The 19164-nt window shown below is 47.1% G+C and overlaps 5 protein-coding genes across 7 annotated transcripts; 2 read left to right on the forward strand and 3 right to left on the reverse strand.

Annotated features, from left to right (window-relative positions):
- Nucleotides 1–55: 55 nt before the first annotated feature.
- Nucleotides 56–2581, forward strand: LOC135390802 (endothelin-converting enzyme 1-like). The gene is made up of 2 exons (XM_064620718.1): nucleotides 56–520; nucleotides 612–2581. The coding sequence occupies exons 1-2, from the start codon at nucleotides 245–247 to the stop codon at nucleotides 2508–2510; spliced, it is 2175 nt and encodes a 724-aa protein (XP_064476788.1). The 5' UTR covers nucleotides 56–244; the 3' UTR covers nucleotides 2511–2581.
- Nucleotides 2582–3231: 650 nt separating this feature from the next.
- Nucleotides 3232–5870, forward strand: LOC135390806 (neprilysin-like). Its single transcript, XM_064620726.1, has 2 exons — nucleotides 3232–3746; nucleotides 3820–5870. Exons 1-2 carry the CDS (start codon nucleotides 3429–3431, stop codon nucleotides 5719–5721), a joined length of 2220 nt encoding a protein of 739 aa, XP_064476796.1. The 5' UTR covers nucleotides 3232–3428; the 3' UTR covers nucleotides 5722–5870.
- Nucleotides 5738–9819, reverse strand: LOC135390807 (DDB1- and CUL4-associated factor 7). The gene is made up of 6 exons (XM_064620727.1): nucleotides 9624–9819; nucleotides 9287–9473; nucleotides 8643–8954; nucleotides 7405–7743; nucleotides 6609–6726; nucleotides 5738–6534 (listed from the first exon to the last, which is right to left on the reverse strand). The coding sequence occupies exons 2-6, from the start codon at nucleotides 9431–9433 to the stop codon at nucleotides 6362–6364; spliced, it is 1089 nt and encodes a 362-aa protein (XP_064476797.1). The 5' UTR covers nucleotides 9434–9473; nucleotides 9624–9819; the 3' UTR covers nucleotides 5738–6361.
- Nucleotides 9820–10268: 449 nt separating this feature from the next.
- LOC135392649 (uncharacterized) lies at nucleotides 10269–11331 on the reverse strand. 3 transcript variants are annotated; one of them, XM_064623367.1, is made up of 5 exons: nucleotides 11190–11331; nucleotides 10788–11006; nucleotides 10639–10727; nucleotides 10521–10539; nucleotides 10269–10425 (listed from the first exon to the last, which is right to left on the reverse strand). In XM_064623367.1, the coding sequence occupies exons 1-5, from the start codon at nucleotides 11326–11328 to the stop codon at nucleotides 10325–10327; spliced, it is 567 nt and encodes a 188-aa protein (XP_064479437.1). In that variant the 5' UTR covers nucleotides 11329–11331; the 3' UTR covers nucleotides 10269–10324. The 3 variants fall into 3 exon arrangements, with proteins under 3 accessions (XP_064479437.1, XP_064479435.1, XP_064479436.1); XM_064623365.1 differs by having other exon boundaries at nucleotides 10521–10578; XM_064623366.1 differs by having other exon boundaries at nucleotides 10514–10578.
- A 94-nt stretch (nucleotides 11332–11425) lies between these two features.
- LOC135390809 (PP2C-like domain-containing protein CG9801) lies at nucleotides 11426–19131 on the reverse strand. The gene is made up of 8 exons (XM_064620729.1): nucleotides 18820–19131; nucleotides 17650–17856; nucleotides 16756–16946; nucleotides 15905–16086; nucleotides 15711–15812; nucleotides 15265–15364; nucleotides 14294–14613; nucleotides 11426–13474 (listed from the first exon to the last, which is right to left on the reverse strand). Exons 1-8 carry the CDS (start codon nucleotides 18948–18950, stop codon nucleotides 13136–13138), a joined length of 1572 nt encoding a protein of 523 aa, XP_064476799.1. The 5' UTR covers nucleotides 18951–19131; the 3' UTR covers nucleotides 11426–13135.
- Nucleotides 19132–19164: the final 33 nt, after the last annotated feature.

The following is a 19164-nucleotide window of genomic DNA, read 5'->3' on the forward strand; positions in this document are numbered from 1 at the left end:
TCTGGCAGGCGATTTGGGGGCGTGTTATGGGAATGCGGGGGGGGGGGGGGGGGGGGTGCTGAGAAAATCCCCTGCTCAAGTCCCCCGAATCAAGAAAGAACATAACGACTTGAACGGAGGAAGATGCCTACCTCCTTTTGGGGATCACGGCCAGTATCTGTGTGGAAGAAGAAGAGGCAGCAGAAAAATAGAAAATCAGATTATTTGAAGAAGAAGAAGAAAAGGGTTATTGGTCATCAGCATCATGCCCCCGGCGGACCCACTGTCTGCGCGAATTGTTCCATCTTCAAAACACAGGAAGGGCAATGTTTACTTGACCACAGTTTGCCTTTCTTCTGTGGTTTTCGCTGCAGTTTTCTTCAGCCTCCCCACATTAGTATCCATTGGCTTCCCCGGCTGCAAACGACCCGACTGCTTCGACGTAATTGGCGAAATGGCAGCTTCTATCAATCCTTCTGTCGACCCCTGTGACAACTTCTACAATTTTGTGTGCTCTCGCTGGCGCAACTATTATCCAGAGGCAAGTTATACACTGTTTATATTGCGAGTTCAGCTACATTTGTTTGTTTGATTGATTGACCTTCACTGAATTTCTTTAAAACTACCCACAGGATGCCCACAACCTGGCGCTACTCCGCAGGCGAATTCAACGATCTTTGTTCGAGACATTGACCAACCACAAAGCCTCACCATCGATGGATGCCGTAGACATTGCATCCGCCGCTTTCCAGTCCTGTACGCACACAGCCCTGAAAGACGACGGATTTGGAACCGAAATCCTACGTCAGTTTCTTGACCGTATTGGCATTCCGTGGCCTTCCCCCCCTCGTTCCTTCAAGACGTCACTTCTGGAGTTCCTGGTCATGCTGTCACTTGAATGGAATATTCCAGTATTCTTTGACCTAGGCATCGTTCCAAACTTCAAAACCAACCGGGGGGCAATCTTGCACCTTGCCGGAAGCACGGTGCTCGAAGAATGGATAATAAATCGGTACAGCCTCGGCGGCGTCCACGGCGTCGGAGTGTACATTAAGGGACTCGCGCAGGCTCTCGGAGACCCCCGCGTCGATTATCGACCTATGGCAGAGAAGCTGGCACTGGTCGACATGGACGTCCTCGCTACGGCGTTTCAAAGCAAGGTCTCCGGCACGGGATACCCTGCGTACGTCAAGTACAGCCGTCTCCATAACCTAACAGGACCGGTCGTTCCATCGTACGAGTGGATTCGAGCCATCAACAAGCATCTTCCCGAGGCGCACCCTGTCACTCCAGAGGACTCCATCTTTGTTTCAAACGGCCGTCTCTTTTCGAGGGTCGAATCTCTCCTCTCGAAGTACGTGGCGCCGGAACGTACATCCGTTCTCCTCATGTACGTCGCCTTCCATGTTGCGCGTCAGCTGGCGCCGTACGCCTCGTTCCATCTGGCATCCCTTTCCAACGTGCGAGGGCCTACCTTCCAGAAGAAGGCTAAACAATATGAAGAATTTTTGAATAGGTGCTACTCTTCGGTCTTGGAACACCTGGGCCATGCTGTGGCGTGGCTCTTCATCGAGAAATGGGTGTCTGAAGACACTCGACGAAAGGTCGCCGGCCTCGTAGACTCCATCCGCAATGTTTCCCAGCATTCTTTCAAGGATGTTGACTGGATGGATGAACAGACGCGTAAAGGAGCAACAGATAAGATATCGACTCTCAGGGAGATAATCGGCCACCCTGAACACCTCGTGGACAGAGCCGCTGTCAACCAATTTTATCACTACATCCCGTCGCCGAGGGAGCCGTACCTGGCGATGCTGCTCGAACTCAAGCGTGCCAGAATGAACAATCTCAAAGAATCGTTCGCGGATGAGGCTCAGCTGCGCCGAGAAGACATTTCCATCTCGCTCGTTGCCGCCAATGCCTACTACGTCTCTGTCTACCACGTCGTGGTCATTCCGGCAGGCCTGATGTTCTCCCCGTTCTACGTTCGCGGAGGCCGAGATGCACTCAACTACGGCGGACTGGGCCACATCGTCGGACACGAGATCACCCACATGTTCGATCCCCAACACGGGATGCTGGATCAGACGGGACTCTTCGTAGACTGGTACTCAAATTACTCGAGAGCACGGTTCAAAGAGAAGCTCGAATGTTTAAAAGAAATCTATAATACTGCGACCGGAAATAACGAAACTCAGGTGGGCCAGAGTGCTCTGTCGGAGAACTTTGCGGACACGGTGGGGCTGCGCAAAGCATACCAGGCGTTTCAGCTGGCAAAGGGAAAGCCGTGGGAGCCGGCAACATTCTCCCTTCCGTCTGGAGCTGTTGCTCTCTTCAACAATGAACAGCTGTTCTTCCTCAGCAGCTGCTACAAGTGGTGCGGCTGGGAAGTGTACGGCGATTACAATTATGCGCCCCTGACACTGAGGTGCAATGTTCCGCTGATGAACATGCCGGAGTTCTCTGAAGCTTTTCGCTGTGCTCCAGGAAGCGCGATGAACCCCAGAAAAAAATGTGCCGCTCTGTTATAACGTGTTAGTATTTCCAGAGAGGAGGGTTTACGTACCGTAATTACGAATTAATAAATGCTATGATCCCTTGCGTCAGGAGAAGGCAAACATTTGGCACTTTCAACGGATGTGACATACAGGGTGTTTCGCCTAAAGTGGGAACCTTTGCCGCCATTTAGGAAGGCTTTGGCAAATTTTTAATTGAGGGAAATTTATTTTTGTCACTCGAACTTTGAAAATTGCCAAGCGAACCTCACTTTTTTTTAGTACAGAAATATGAATACAGTCCTGCATGAATGACCCCATACCCACCAAAAACAATGCACAGTATCACAACAGAAATAGTCGGGAAAAAAAAATTAGTAAAAATTACGCTTTAGCCCCGCCTGCTTGATTTTTGCAAAGAAGCGTGTGCCAAATGTACGTCTAGAGGAAGTGTCCTGCCTTTTGCTGCCTTCGTGATAAGACTGTTGTCACGAGCACCAAGGTCAAAGTGGGGGAATGAAGGGTAAAACAAGAGGCAGGAACACTTCCTCCTCCCTCCAGCAGGCGGGGCTAAGGCGGAAATTTAAAACATTTTTTTCAACTATTTCTGTTGCGATACTGCGCATAGTTTTTGTTGGGTCTGTGGTTATCTGTGGAGGACTATATATTTCTGTAAAAATGAAGCGAGGTTCACTTGGCAATTTTCAAAGTTCAATTGAAAAAAAATAAATTTCCCACAACTGAAAATTTTCCAAAGCCTTCCTTAATGGTGGCAAAAGTTTCCAAAAGGTAATTGCCGGAACACCCTGTATACTGTGTTGCATGCTATCTTTGCAAAGGATGACTCTGACTAAAAACACACCATTAAATGAACACATTTAACTCTGCAAAGTATAATTGATATTTTAGAACAGAATTATTGTGGAAGAAAAGGAAGCGAGATCTCATCAAACAATGGTGAGCCATCACAGTCGGCATCATCATCACACCATGCAGGAGTCACCACCCGACCCCCTGACCACAACAGTTGTTCCATCCACGGAACTGCCCAAGCCTACTCACTATATTTGCAAAGTTGTGACTGCATCAATAGTTTTGACTGTGATCTTGTTTACTTTCCCATTATTAGTCTCTGTCCTCTTCCCGAGCTGTCGAGAACCAAACTGCTTCGACATCATATCAGAAATGTCAACCTCGATTGACCCTTCCATCAATCCTTGCGACAACTTCTACAAGTACGTCTGCTCTGGGTGGCGACAAAATTATCCCACGGTAAGTAGAGTCAACGTTGTTTCAGCGCAAATTTCATAACGCGAAAATGTACATATATTTCTGGTTCCCACAGGATGTCCATAACTTGGGTCTGCTACGCAGAAGAATCCATCACTCGTTGTTCCAGACGCTGACGTATTACGAGACCGCCAATGCGTCTGATGCGGTAGATATTGCGGCAACGTACTTTCAGTCGTGCACGCGAGTTGCCCTTAAGGGTGACAAACCCGGGACCGAAACGCTCCGGCGCTTCCTGGATCACATCGGAGTTCCCTGGCCATCCGTTCGTTCCGCGTGGAGAGCCGGAGCTCTGGAACTCTTGGTGAAGCTCTCGCTCGACTGGGGCATTGCGGTAGTCTTTGATCTCTCCATCGTTCCAAACTTCAAGACGAACAAAGGCGCCATCTTGCACCTCGAAGAAAGTATGGTACTCTACGAATGGATCATCGAGAGAACGAGGCTGGGGGGATTTGAGGCCGTCGGTGCTTACATAAAAGAACTTGCCCAGATCCTGGGAGATCCCCGTGTTGACTACGCCTCGTTTGCCGAGAAGCTGGCCCTGGTAGACCTGGACATACTCTCCATGGCGCTCGAGAACAAGTTCCAGATCTCCGCAAGATCTCCGAGCTACGTCAAGTTCGGCGAACTGCATACTTTCACTGGGCCGCTCATTCAAGCGCACAGGTGGATCGTGACGATCAACAGGCACCTTCCAGAAGACCGCCCCATAAGCTCCGACGACTCCATTTTTGTCTCCGACACGAACGTGTTCACTAGGATTGAATCGCTCCTGGCTCATTATCTCATCAACGACAGAGCGTCGATCATCGTGATGTACATAGTGTTCCACGTGATACGGCAACTGGCGCCATACACGTCCCTCCGTTTGGCCTCGCTCCCCTACGCACTGACCTCTAGTGCGCACAGCAGGAGCAGACTATACCAGGTGTTCCTCTTGCAGTGCTACTCGTCCGTCACCGAGCACATGGGCCACGCCATCGCGTGGATGTTCGTCGAAAAGTGGGTCGCGGAGAAGACTCGCCTCAAGGTTGCCGGCCTGGCCGCCTCCATCCGCGACGTCACCCACCGATCTTTCGAAGACGTCGACTGGATGGATGGGGAGACTCGACAGCAGGCGCTGAGGAAGATAACGATGCTTAGGGAGATAATCGGGCTACCCGAACACCTGGTCAGCAGAGGTGCGGTGAACAGGTTCTACCGGTACGTTCCGTCCCATCGAGAACCTTTCCTCGCCACGCTCCTGGACGTCAAGAGAGCCGAAATGAACCGCCTCAAAGATGCTTTTGCCACGGAGAGAAAAATGCGCAGAGAAGACATCCCGGTCTCACTCGTCGCCGCCAACGCGTACTACGTGTCCGTGTACCACATCATTGTTATCCCGGCGGGCCTCATGTTTTCTCCGTTCTACGTTATCGGCGGAAGAGATTCCCTCAACTACGGCGGGCTCGGACACATCGTCGGACACGAGATCATGCACGTCTTCGACCCTGAACACGGACTCCTGGACGAGACTGGACTGATCGTCGACTGGTATTCGGACTACTCGAAAGCCAAGTTTCACGAAAACACTGAGTGCCTGAAGCAGATGTATAATAACGCGTCTGGCAACAACGAGACTACGCTCGGAGAGAGCGCGCTCTCGGAAAATTTTGCGGACTGCGCGGGGCTGCTTCAAGCGTACAGGACGTTCCGGGAGGCCTTGGCCAAGCCCCTCGATCCGGCCACCATGGCGCTTTCTTCGGGGACCATAAAGGTGTTCAGCGAGGAGCAGCTCTTTTTCCTCAGCAGCTGCTATAAATGGTGCGGATGGGATGGATTCAGCAGCCCCAATTATTCTCCCTTGTCTCTCAGGTGCAACGTCCCGCTCATGAACATGCCGGAGTTCTCCGAAGCGTTTCACTGTGCGCCTGGGAGCGTGATGAACCCGAGCCTCAAGTGCACCACCATATTCTGATGGACAGATTGTTACGTCAATCTCTTTGAATTTATTTTGATGTCTTACTGTACAGCAACCAATGACGATGGGTACATTTTACGCGGTGTTACGGCAATACAAAATAAATTAGAAATGGCTCGCCATAAAACGGTAATAAAAAGAGTGCACCGTACAAATTTCAGCCAAATGTAAGCTCAATGCCCGGTACCTCAGCATCCGCTTCAGCAATTCATCCTTAACCCATCACCCCACGGGGTGTCTGTCACGTCAAATGCGATTCGCACATCACGTCTCGAGATCTTGGCACAATAACACTTGCAGCAAACTCGTGCGATCAATGTCCGATAAACGTCCGATCAATGCCCGATCAATGTCCGATCAGCACGAAGGGGGCGAGCTTTCGGGCTCCAGTCTACTAGTGCATAGTTCGTCCCGCAGTTCCCACTAACTCGGTAAAAGGTCCGTAAAAAAAAAAGGGGGGAGGGGTAAGTACCGTCGCCTCCTCCTCGGCTACGGAATAAAGACCACCAGTCCACAAAACACACGTTGAGCCCATTGGGCGCCCGGCCTTCTTTAGAAACGCGTTTCCCACGCAAAAACTACAACACGTGCGCAACGTGCTCTAGAGTAGCTGCTGGTGGGAGGGCCGGGCACTTAGTCACACTCTCAATATTTCCAGACAGCTGATGTAGCAGATGGCGATCCAGTCGGGTTGCGTCGACGCCCACTGGATCTGGTTGATCTCGCCCTCGGCTGTGTAGGCCAGGATGGGATCTTCGATCGCCCTCGGCATCTGCTGGATGTCCCAGATGAGGGCCTGGTGGTCGTCCGCTGTGGGATGATGTTATTTGATCTAAATTATGTAGTAATGCCATAACGAGGGAAGATAAAAAAGGTCTACTGACCTGCAGTGCAGATGTGGCATGAAGAATGCGGTGCCCAGGCAATGCCGTTGACACAGGCGCGATGGTTGTTGAGGCGAGCAACTGGGGTGCACGGCACCCTGACGTCCAGTATGATGACCTGTCACGAGTAAGACATTTAAAGGAGTACAGAGGGCCATCCAAAAAATTTTCAGGTTAAGACGTCTGATGAAAGTATGTGCATCATTTTACCGAATAGCGCTAAAAGTTTTGATGTGTGTTCAGAACCCGGAACAACCGAGTAGCAGACGACAGAGGAGTAGAAAAACAACGTTTCTCTAGACCAATCAGCGAGCGTTCTTATAGCGTCAGCGCGATGTTCCAGGCAGATCGCAGGCTGGTACTGCTCTTCACCACCGTTGCGCACGGTCGCTTTTTGTGGCATACTTTAAATTCAATTTCCGCGATAAATTACGACTCTGTGGTGTGAATTACTTCGCATGGTGCATCTTAATGGCCTACTTAACAGTTTTATAGGAAGAAAACAGGGTGTTAAAAATGACTTCTGTGCTACTTTAAAACAAGGCTAGGTATCCAAGGCAAGACAACACTACTAGACAAGATGCCGGACAATACGCGTCCGCTGATACTTCAAATAAGCTTCCTTAGCGGTTGAGTGGGTGTGGCTAAAAAGGGACAGCAGTCCTAAATTTTATCTACTGTATACTACTGCATCTACTGTACAATACTATATTGAAGTATCTTCCTGAAATTTGTCAGCCGTTAAAAAACTTCCACGATCCCAAGCCCGACATTGAAAAGCTGCAAGCCAGGCTACCTCGCACGCATCCATGGCGAAAGTGGCCAAGTAGTTGGGATCTTGCTTGTTCCAAGCCAGTCGCAGCAGGGGCTGGTGTTGAGGGTCCTCGTAAATTATGGTGGAGTGCTCCAGGTGGCGCAAGTCGAACATCCGCACAGACCCATCTGCTCCGACGCTGGCGAACATGTCCCTGCCACCTCCAGCCCTGGAGAAAGCTATGTCGTACACTTCCTTGTCGTGGGCGATGAGCTGCGTCTTGACGTGTCCGGAGACCGATGGCGCTGGTGGACCTCCTCCGCCGTGGTGATGATGCTGGGAGGGAGCAATCGGGCCGGTGCGACCAACCACTTGCCCTGTCTGCAAGTTTACGTACATGTTGGAACAGAAATCACGCGGCGGTGGCGTTGAGCACACGGTGAATACTTTTGTAGGTTTCACCATGTGCACTTTTAATGGTATTTTGCTCCTTCACAAATTATATCACTGTGCTGTGCTGCGTTATCATGTTCATACTCATCATTAGAGCCTGAAGTTTTCGGGAAATATTTTTTCCTACATTCGGAGGTGGGGGGGGGGGGGGGGGGGGGGGGGGGGGTAAAAATCGGGTAAATAAACGTGTGCACTAAATTCGTGCGAATTCGGGTGAAAAAACTTCCAGTACGTAAAATTCGGGGAGAAATCGGGCTCAGTTATTAAAACGAACCGTAGCTGTTTGGTACAAACGGTGATGTAAGTACATTTTTCTGCCAAACAAGTAAGTTAGTGCATTCCTACAGACATCCTAGTGAGGGCAATTTGAGGGGTAAAAATCGGGTTTCACCCTAAAGTGGCAACCTTCAATTCGGGGTGCAAATTCGGGGAAGAATCGGGTAAAACCCTAAAACTTCAGGCTCTACTCATCATCCTCAAATTATTTTATCCCATTTCGATCATGGTTTCATGTGTAATGCCCGTTCCTTCTCAAATTTATTACTTCCTAAATATTCATCGATTTGAATAACCTTACTCTAACATCCCACTGTCCCGTCCTCCAATATTGTGGCACACGGTTTTTTTTTTCCTTCTTCCTCTTCTTTTTTTTTTTTCTCGATTATTACCGTTTTCTTGCTCATACTACATTTTCCCACTATCCAGTATGTGTACTTCTACAAGAACACCGTGTTTATTGCCGTTTCTGCTGCCTGCAATGCCACTTCTCCCACATAGCTGCCCAAGGGAGCAAATAGACAGATTGATTGATTGACAGATTGACTTACCTCGAGTCCCCAGATAGTGCAAGTAGTGTCGATGCTCGAGGTTCCCAGTAGGTTGGGGTCCACTTCGTTCCAATCGAACGACGTCAGCGGTGCACAGAAGTCCGAGTTCTTATTGTTATTGAGCAAACACTCGAGGCGGGTGTCGTCGCCAGCGCGCCACACACGCAGGTAGTCGCCGCTCGTTGCCAACAGGTCAGGAAAAATTCCCTTGGTGTCTGGTATCCACATAATTTTTGTCGTGGGGTACGGGTGATCGAAGGTGCTCTTCGGCAGAAACTCCGAGGTGTCTTCGTCCAGAGAGACTATTTGCACCTGTCAACAACGTAAGGATTCTTTTCGAACGTCCGTTGTCATCGTAATACCAAAGAATTAGGCATTAATCTTATCGTCTTCGGAAGTTCGAGGGCTGAAAAATGTGGGAACGGGAAAAAGTGACACCTGTGTACTAGCGAATCGTCCAATCCACGTTATTTTTGAAGTGTTCAATCAACAGTGAAGCACCTAGCTTTATGTTGCATATGTTTTTTATCCCGTGGCGGCAATGGGTAGGGTAGGTTCATGATGCCACCGCAAAATTCACAGAAAGCCTGGTGACACCGCAGATCTTGCGCTAATCTACACTGAAAGTCGAGTGCAAACCCCACCTTGTTGTTGTACTCTTCTATGAAGCTCCCAAGTGCCAGACGGAATCGGCGATCGGGCCTTACGCTCCAGTTCATACTGTACACTGTCCATGGTGCTTCGTATTTGTAAATTTCTTTTCTCTTCGGAGCACCCGCATGTACGGCCATGGCGCCGGGAAGGTGCGAAAAAATGCTGCTGGTTTTGTTGCTAAGAGGACGGTCAAAAAACGAAAAACACATGGAACACTGGAGTTCGTATGTTGTACAAATCAAGATACGTCAGCGGAACATCAATTAGCAGCAGGACACAGAGATCCAACAAAACAGCTTCACGCTGTGTACGTTCACCTACGCTTACCTGATTATGCTACAGATTTTTCGAAATGTTGTCTGCCTTCTCGCTGTGCTAGGGCACAGACAAAAGACGTGTCGCAGGTGATGCACAATACTGCATTTTGTGGCGCAAAGGGTATTAAATCATCAAATAAATACGGACTCGGACAGTAAACAAACACGAACACCAAATGTTTTGATTGCAGACGAAGCGGCTAGATATTGACCCTATCCCGTTGTGTCATTTTGCTGTATTCTTCATCCCCCTCTTCAAATTCTAAAGATCTTGAAGTTGTAACCAATAATTACAATGAAATAGAGCCACTATATTCTAGGTAAAGGTATTTTAGCGTATAAAAGAATATTAATATGTTATATTGTTTTTAAATCGGTTAAAGTGCGTACTATATTTTTAAGCGGGTGCTTAGTGACAGCGGCTATGCGGGGAGAAGTATTTATAAAATAAATGAAAAAAATGAGTATTATGAGTAATGAAATTCTTTAGTATTTTCTACGCTGAGGTTTTGTTTGTTGTTGTGTATCTAGAAAACAAAACAATACCGTGTGGTGACCAGGCGTACGCTTCTTTGGAAGGTAGGCTAGGCTGTAGGCATAATGGCGGGCATTTTGAATTTGGCATTTCATAATGCATGTATGCGACACACAAATGCGACACTGCGAAGCTTTTTCTTCAAAAGCCGTTTAATAGTAATAGTATAATCATTTCTAAGGCTTTGAGCGAGTATCAGCAAGTTCAAGTACCGAAGCCTGGACCTTTGGTGTGGCCATCATCACCCATACAACAAAGGCGTCCTCCGAGACAGAGCCTGCAGAGAGAGATATATATATATATATAGTCAAATTATTGGTTACTGCACGCGAACTTTCAAGAGCCTAGCCTTCAAAGGATACGACCACTTGCCATCTTGAAGCTGGTTCATCTGCATAAAGAAAACTTTGGAGAATCGTTTGAGAGATTCCTGCATTATAATACGCGTTGTCAGTTTCCGACTTAAAAATTATTTAACCCGTGTACTCACTTCTGTTTCTTTGGGGCAGCGCCTTCGTAGAGCGGCGTATAAATTATCTTGCGTCACAGCACCATTAGGAAACATATTTTTGAATACAGCTGAAGTACATGAAAGCACGTCAGTCTACAAAGGGTCCCAATAATACTTTCACCAGCTACCTCTGGCCTTAATTTCTCGATCGGGCATTGCCTTCCATCTATAAGCCGAGCAGAACTGAAGGAATGACATGACATCTCTGTATCCTTTTCCAGCAAGGTAATCCAGGGCATCCTTGGTTTCTGGATTAAGCTTGGGTGCCTCGTCCCAGTCTCGATTCCTTTGGGACAGTTCCAATTTGTTGTAGTCCTCCCATAGGTGTTCCACCACAGTGATGGGCACTGTTCCAAATGTTCCAAAGTTTGAGACTACACGTAACATTGTACCGAAGAAAGTGGCTGTGCATGTATCTTCTATTTATGAATGAATGGCAGTTGATGCAAAGGGATTTGAACACGATAAGTCACTACAACATGACCACCTTTCTATTGGAATGCTCAATAGCGGCCGAGAACTTTACTTACAATGAGTAAGTTGAGCATGTGTGAGGACCCAGTTGGAGTCATTGGGTGAGCAAAACTCACTGACTTCATCCTGGTCCTCGTTGTGACTGGTCAGAATCGTCCCCATGTCCTTGAACAAAAGGTATGTGTGATGTGTCATATGCGATGATTGGGTGGATGGTTATGACAATGGTCATGAGGATTACACATTAGAAGTTTCTTTTTTTAACCAATTAAAGCATTCACAATGCCCAAGGTGTTTTCCCCTTGCTCCAGAAGATCTTTATTTTCATGAGAAAAGAAGACAAATGTAGCAAAACATGATACATTTCACATTAAGTTAATCCCAAGTTATTGTACTCATGGCTTATGATGTCATAACTCGTATCCCAATGCACAAAGTCACACTCGTGAATCCTTTTATGGCAAATAATCCTTAACAAGACTTGCTGATGACACAATCCTTTTGCTTAATGATAACTTAATCTGCGTACTGCCGTAGCTGCATAATAAAAAAAAAAAAAGCACACCACAACTTTTACAATGTAGAATTCTAAAAAGTGTATAAATTATAGCTATGTACATTGTGAATAAACTGCTTAAAATGTACAAAGAATATTTAAAATACATTTAAGAAGACTCTTCTATGGAATATATATATATATATATGTACTCTATGATGCAGTATCAGCTCTCTCATTTATCTTTCACTATCAAGCTCACTCATCTCAGCTCTCCTTGTATCTTGTCCCATACAGACAGTATCCGATAATAATAAAAAAAGAGAGAGAGAGAGAAATGTACACAAGCATTTGGCAACATCTCGGAGTATATGCCCAGGCACGCTGCAAACATACCACAGCAGAAAAAGCTCTCCTGTAAATGAGCGTTTCTTACGTATACTTTGATTTCAAAACAATTGTGAAAAAGAATGCTAGCACAAAGCATCAGAATGGAAACATAACGGTATCACTGCAAACTGGTGCATACAAATCTTATCAAGGTCTGCTTGATAACATGCATACCACACATACCTGCCATTTCTAAGCTGCTATACTGTATGTATGCAATTTGGCCACCATACTTGGGCCACCAAATACTATCAAATAATGTCCCCATAAAATCATTATAGATTACTTCTGATATGGACGTACCTGCAATATCACGTGCTTATCTGCCGTTTCCGTTGTGTATTCCTTATATTTGTTTGCCGATTTGATTATCTGCATTCTCACGGAGTGCACTATAATACTGAGGCTGGAATGTTAATGTTAACCTCAAGATGTAATTTTCTACAAAAATTCCTGCCTATAGGAGACTATAAGCCTTCACTGCCTTAAATATGTATTAGGAGACCCCATACTACGAGCCTCTCTGTGTAGTCATTATAGTTCTGGCTTAAAAAGGGGCCGTGCATCACAAACATGCCAGTCATCATAATGCCAAACACTGCGCAGAAAAAAAAGGAATATTATTGATACGACAAATGCAAGATTGTCGATCGACCGAGTTCCATTGTACGCTCGAAAACACCGGGATCATCGTGAATGGAATCGTACGCGAGAAAATTCATGTTTAAAAAGGTCGCAGTGCAGTCTTTGGTGAAGGTAGTCTCGGAAATTATCCTGCGAGCTAATCTTCTTTTTTTTTTTTTTTAGTTACAGGTAGCACAACCAATGCAGCCCTTACATGGCAGGCCACGGCGTACACGATGGTGCACGTTACACTACCTAAGCAGCACAACATCTTGGCCCAATATTGGGCCGACATTGACAATATCGGTCCAGTATTGGGCCAAGGTGTTGTGCTGCTTGGGCTAACTGTCCTCGAGATTTCACGTAAAAAAAATGTCGCTGGCACAGACACGTTAAGAATGGAAGATAGCCAAGAAGTGGAATTGCACCGCAATTGCCGCAACATTGTTCCGTAGCTGCAGGACCGACCACACGTGACACAGTACAAGGTGCTCACACGGTAGACTCCAGGTTGAAATTGTCAGGCGGCGGGTAAGTTTTCTGCGGCGTGGACGTGGCGGTCGGGTTGATGTTGCGGTTCCGCGCGTCCTCGGGACCCCCGATCTGGTACGCCACAATGGAGGCGTGGTCCAATTTTCCTGGCACTAGGGCCAGTTTGGGGGCGAGGCGTTGCCTACGTGTCCGCTGGCTGATGGGAGCCCCTTCACCCTTGTACAGCTCCGGGTCTTCGAGCAGACGACGCTTGGCGACGGTCAACCTGGTGGCAAACTCCACCATACGTTCGCAGAGGTCTTCGGCGTTGCGGCAGACGCCGTCGCCCGGGTACAGGCCCTACGAAGCGTGAGGAGGAAGGAAGGAGAGAGTGAAAATCTGCTGAGGGGTCCGCAAGATTGTCACATCCTTCGAACCCCAAGGCTTGACCTGGAACTTTGCGGCTTGTGGCACCTCTACTCTAAACACATACGCACTCATATCCGGGCCCAGCGAGAGGGTGGGGTAGCCGGGGATGGTACCCCTGGGTCGTAATCACATAAAGGTCGTGTAAAGGTCATATAAAGGTCAGGAGTCGTAATCGTATAAAGAAGAAATACTTGGACTATGTTATCGAGACGTGAGGGAGCCCGGGCATGACTAGGGTTGCCACCTTTCGTATTGAAAAATACCGGCTGAGGGAGAGGAGGTGAAATAGAGGGAAAGGGAAAGGCTCGCGGGAAAGGGAAGTGGGTGAGGGGTGGAAGAGCACACACAGAAAAAAAGAGAGAGAGAGCGTGCAAGATAATACGAGGAAACATATGTTCCTGTGTGTAATAATAATAATAATGAATAACTAAGGAAAGAACTGGTGACTGCGGAGTTGGATCTACGGTCCAGATTCATTCAAGGTGTTGTGGAATGTTGAAGAGAAAACCCCGCAAAAGCCCATATGGAAGGTCTTGAGCGACAAATACCGGCAAAAGGCTGCCGGTATCACCTTCCTACCGGCAGAACAAGCAAATAACCGGCCATGCCTGTATAATGCCGGCTTGGTGGCAACCCTAGGCATGACCCATCCCAGTCCCCGTAATTTCTCTCGCCGGCCCCGCTCGTGTCCCTCGCAAACCTAACCAGTGGGAAGCCGCGCCAATGTACCACAGTTCAGTAGACGGATACCTGCTCAAGAAGGTCCTGCATGCGGAGGAGTGTCAGCGCATGCCGTTGATGGGCTTCCACAATGGGCAGGGTCAGACCGTCCATCCCCGTAGACGCCGACGCGGTGGTCGTCGCCGGCTCCTTCTTTGCGACTGCAAACTTTCCCACGACCGGATCAAAGTTGTCCGAGATGCCGTCCGACGTGAGAAACAGCACGTCGCCGGGATCGGCCAGCGTCATGGCTATGGTGAGATTTCCCAACTCCGGGTTCTGTCCGTCCACTGGACCAAGGGCTCCCAGGGCGTCGCGCATGTCGCGCATGGAGTGAATGTCGTGAGATCCTGCGGAGTCACAGAAATGATCGGTGATGATGATGATGATTTGGGGGCTCATGATCCAAGAGGGATTACTTTGGATGCATCAAACAATAGTGAAATGCTACATAACTGGAAAAATAAAAATAAAAACACTCAAGGTCTGACCATAATAGAGTTGAATAAAGGAGAGAAGTAAAGAGCTACATAACTGGAAAAATCAAAATCAAAACACTCGAGGTCTGACCATAATAGAGTTGAATAAAGGAGAGACACTACACAAAAAGCACTACAGGGCAAGTACTGGCATAACCCAGCAATCAGAGAGTTAATGCACATTCTGGATGTTTATCAGCCAGTTGTCATTTTTCTTTTTTTTTAACTTTCAGACCCACCCCCGCTCCCGCTCACGGGGCTCCAACTCTGCTCTCCCACCAACTCTAAAGAAAATTCGTGGCTACACCCCCTGCTTTTTATCTCACTGCTAGGCAAACGTGGCTGCTAATTTGTGCAGGTTCTATTCTTCTCTTTAATCCAAGTTCTCTAGTGCACTATTTGTTCGGGTCGCTACGTACCAACTAGGTGAAATGTGGTGCAAAACAGCAGGTTTTCAATATGAACATTAAAAAAAAAAAGAAAAGGAAAGGGCATGCTTGTCAGAAAATAAGCGCGACAAACCTAATGTAATCTCTCGAACGCCATCACGCTTGCTGAACAGGTAAGCCAGGCTGTCCCCCACATTGCACGTGCACACGACGTACTGCTGTGAACCATATAACTGAAATGAAGATTTAAAAAAAAAAAAAGTGTAATCAACATCATACCACTCCATCTATTTTTATTCTGAAAAGCTTCATGGCACTGCGTTGAGTGGGCCATAACACAACGCTTGACTGATTGAACCTCGACTTAGTTAAATAGACAGTGTTACAAATGACAGTCATGCACTTTTCCCCATTGTAAAAAATGTTACTACTGAGTGACATTTACTGTGCTGTGCGAACAGTAATACGGGACCGGACAATATAAAGTGCAGGCACTATCAAGTTCTACTATACAACTTTGCCATTCTTGATTCATTATAAAGGAAGAATGTTTATTATAAAACATGTAAAATCTTTTACCTGGCATGCCACAGCAGCACACAGTGTTGTGAGCATTCCTTGCTCTTGTAAGATAAGGTTGTGGGCTGCTTGAAAGGAACGCAGCAAGCACACAAACACCTCCTGCAACCGCATTCAAAAGAACGGTCAGCGATATATATAAAAAAAAAAACGTGACAAATGTAGACGATGCAACAAGAATGGCAGCCACTTACAGCGGTCGACTTCACCGACGTTCCCTGGCCGTAGATGGCCCTGTTGAGGTAATCGACGCAGCCGTGCACCGCACATCGAGCTGCCAGGCACGCCTTCTCGCCCCAGTTGACGCCGTCTGCCAGTGCCAAGATGGCGCTGTTCTCACGCACACACAGTGCAAATGAGTCTGCTATTGGCTCCCCTGGAAAGAGTAAGGTTGTTCCACTAAAGGAGGAACTGGCACACTACATTGTATAGTTGAATTGTTGTTTAGGGCTGATATGGAACATGGGCCTCTACTTTCATAGAGAGTTCTAGTGGCTTGTGTTGACTAAATTTTTGGTCGCGGTATGTCTTGAATCAGTAAGAAAATTTTACACACTTTCTTCGGGAGATATGCGACGTCTGCATGGAAGGTGACAGCTTTTAGTCAACTACTTCTACAATGTTCATTGTAAACACGCTACGCAGTATTTTACTGCAGCACACAAACCAGATATCGATCTCCTGGACCAATTTAGGTCTAACTCAGACTAAGCTTGACTTTACCATAATTGCATACTGATTTTACAACTCCACCGCACCAGAAATGGTCAGCTGCGATGTTGTTACTTTCACCCAAATGATGCATAAGTAGCAACCAACTTTGGAGCAAATTATGGATACAAAAAATAGCAGCTGATTTTCATCTGTCCTCTCTTTTACATTTATCCAGGCACAACCACTTAAGTGAGAGTACATTTCACTATACATCTTGCATAAAAAATGTAATGTAGCCGTGTCTCCGTTTGAATAAGCGAAGTGTAACATACACTTTAAGCGACACAAAATTCTACAATTCCGTTACTCTCACGAGGTTCTGCGTACCCACCAGCGTTTTCCTTTGTGACAGGATGCCTCTCGTAAAGTGTGGTCGCAATGCCGTATGCAAACTCTGCGGGACAGTTCCAATTCGTGATGCCCGCAATCTCGTCCTTGTCTGTCTGCCGACCCGAGTCTAGCGCCTCCTTGTGAGCGTCCGAGCCACGTCTGGCCGGAGTTTCAGGAGCGTTTGTTCCGTCTCTGCAAGTCCAAAATGAGTGACTAACAAGCAGGGTTGGAAACAATTTTAATTACAGACACGAAACATCAAGCATAAATCATTTTCATAATCAGTTAATCGGCAGCCAACTCGAATCCCGCAACCACAAGGAAAGCTGGAATGACTTCGTATTGTAACAATATTATCGATAGGGCCCGAAGTTGTAGGGTTTAACCCAATTCTTTCCCCGAATTGAAGGTTGCCTCCTTAAGGTGAGGCCCGGTCTTTACCCAGCAAATTGCAATCGCTGAAACGTATGCAGCAATGCACATTAGCTTATTTGGCAGTAAATGCAATTACACCACCGTTTGTAATGAACCAATGCAGTTCGTTAGAGTAATGGACCCTAATTTCTCCCCAAAATTTTGTTTACTGGAACGTTTTTTCACCTGAATTCACAAGAATTTAGAGCACTTTTTCCCCCTCCCGATTTTGGAAAATAAAATTTCCCGAAAACTTCAGGCTCTACTGTACGAGCACTTTTTCTAACATAATTCTGTATTATTTAAAGCTTCAGGCTCTACTGTACGAACACTTTTTCTGACATAATTCTGTATTATTGAAAGCTTCAGGCTCTACTGTACGAGCACTTTTTCTAACATAATTCTTTATCATTTAAAGCATTACTCCATCGTACCCATTCAATAGCTCTTGCACAGACAGACAAATGGAGCAAAAGATCACCTCAGCCCATCGTCCTCGTCGATGAAGTCGACGTCTAGCTCCGTGCAGGTAAACGCCTTCTGGGACTTGTTCACTTGGGTGAGGCCGCCTGTAGGTCCTGTGAAAGCCGCCACTAGCCGAGGCGAGAGAACGGCCAGCTGCTTTGACGGCAGTTCGTGACACGACTTTCCATGCACTATCTCGGGTTGCTGATGTGGTAAGTCTTCCCTAAGGGTGAATAATGCTCCAACGTTTACTTGCATGTCAATGTAACGCTTTGCGGGGGACAGGGGATGACTTGAACGACCATAGCAGATCTCAACTGTCACTTGAAATATACAGCAGTCCCTCGCTTCACAGTGATTGTTGCCGTCTGCACCGATTTTCTTTCTTTTCAGAAATATTTCTGCATATTTCCCGAATCACATTTGTGCAAAAATTGCTAACGAGCCGTGAAGGAACCAGGCACAGTCTTTTAAAAATTGCAGTCAAGCATCGCATCGTGTACGTTTTATCTAGGAAGGCTGCAGAAGTCAATGCACCACAGTCTTATCTTTCCTGCGTAATCGCGCGAATGCATTGTGTGCGACTCGTGAAGTTTTATTCGAAGTGACAGCATGTTCTGCTTTAAACATCTACGTGCTTCTATAAATCTTTATTCCACTTGTACGACCGTCGACAGCTCTAAATTGACCCCGACGCGTACTCAAAGCGCGAGGCTACATCCTTTTACGGCTGTTTAAAGGGGGCCGGTCACATTTCAACGCCGAGAAGCTGCGGCAGCTGTTTCTGGGACAAACCACGTTCGGAGAAAGGTCAATGGCTCCGTTCATGCGTATAATTGAGGTAGTTTTGCGCAGTTTCTCCAAACAACTGTGCCACAAATATACGCTACAGCAGTGAACCTCATTCATATACCAACACGCGCGCACACGGCAAAAAAAAGAAACAATAATTATTCGACAAAGAGCAACATCGTTGCTGACTACTTTGAAGAGAGCCACGAATGTTTATGTTAATTTTACCGCAAGCCTATGACACTCCCGTATTGTTGAGTACACGCAAGCTTTACGAGGTTACGGGGTGTAGCGCAATAGTGCTCTTCCAAAAGCGCGAAATCGTAATTTCCTGAAACCTTGCGCAACAGCTAGCTGTAGCCTTGTAATTAACATCGTAGAAACCCATACGTACCCGTTCAGGTAGCGCTGAATGAATGTGCTGGCCGTCGGCGATGTGCATTCGGGCTTTGGATCACTACTCCGTTCTGCCCCCGACGACAGCTGACGGAGGAAGTCTGCGACTTTATCCCGAAGCGTCGGCATGCCCGTCAAAGGCGATTTGCCGTTATGTGTAGCTGCTAGGTGTCATCAGCCGATGAGGGAACGGCTTCAGAAGCCTTCACGAGGAAAAGACCCACACTGTTACATCATCAGACACTGCCGCAATCGATCTCCGTCGTTGTTATTGTCATTGTAGAGCACCGTGTTGTAGAGTGAGGCCTGCTTAAATCCTATTTAAATGCTCTGGTTAGGTTGG

The sequence above is a fragment of the Ornithodoros turicata genome, chromosome 4, assembly GCF_037126465.1.
Source record: "Ornithodoros turicata isolate Travis chromosome 4, ASM3712646v1, whole genome shotgun sequence".
In the NCBI taxonomy this organism is placed as follows: domain Eukaryota; kingdom Metazoa; phylum Arthropoda; class Arachnida; order Ixodida; family Argasidae; genus Ornithodoros; species Ornithodoros turicata.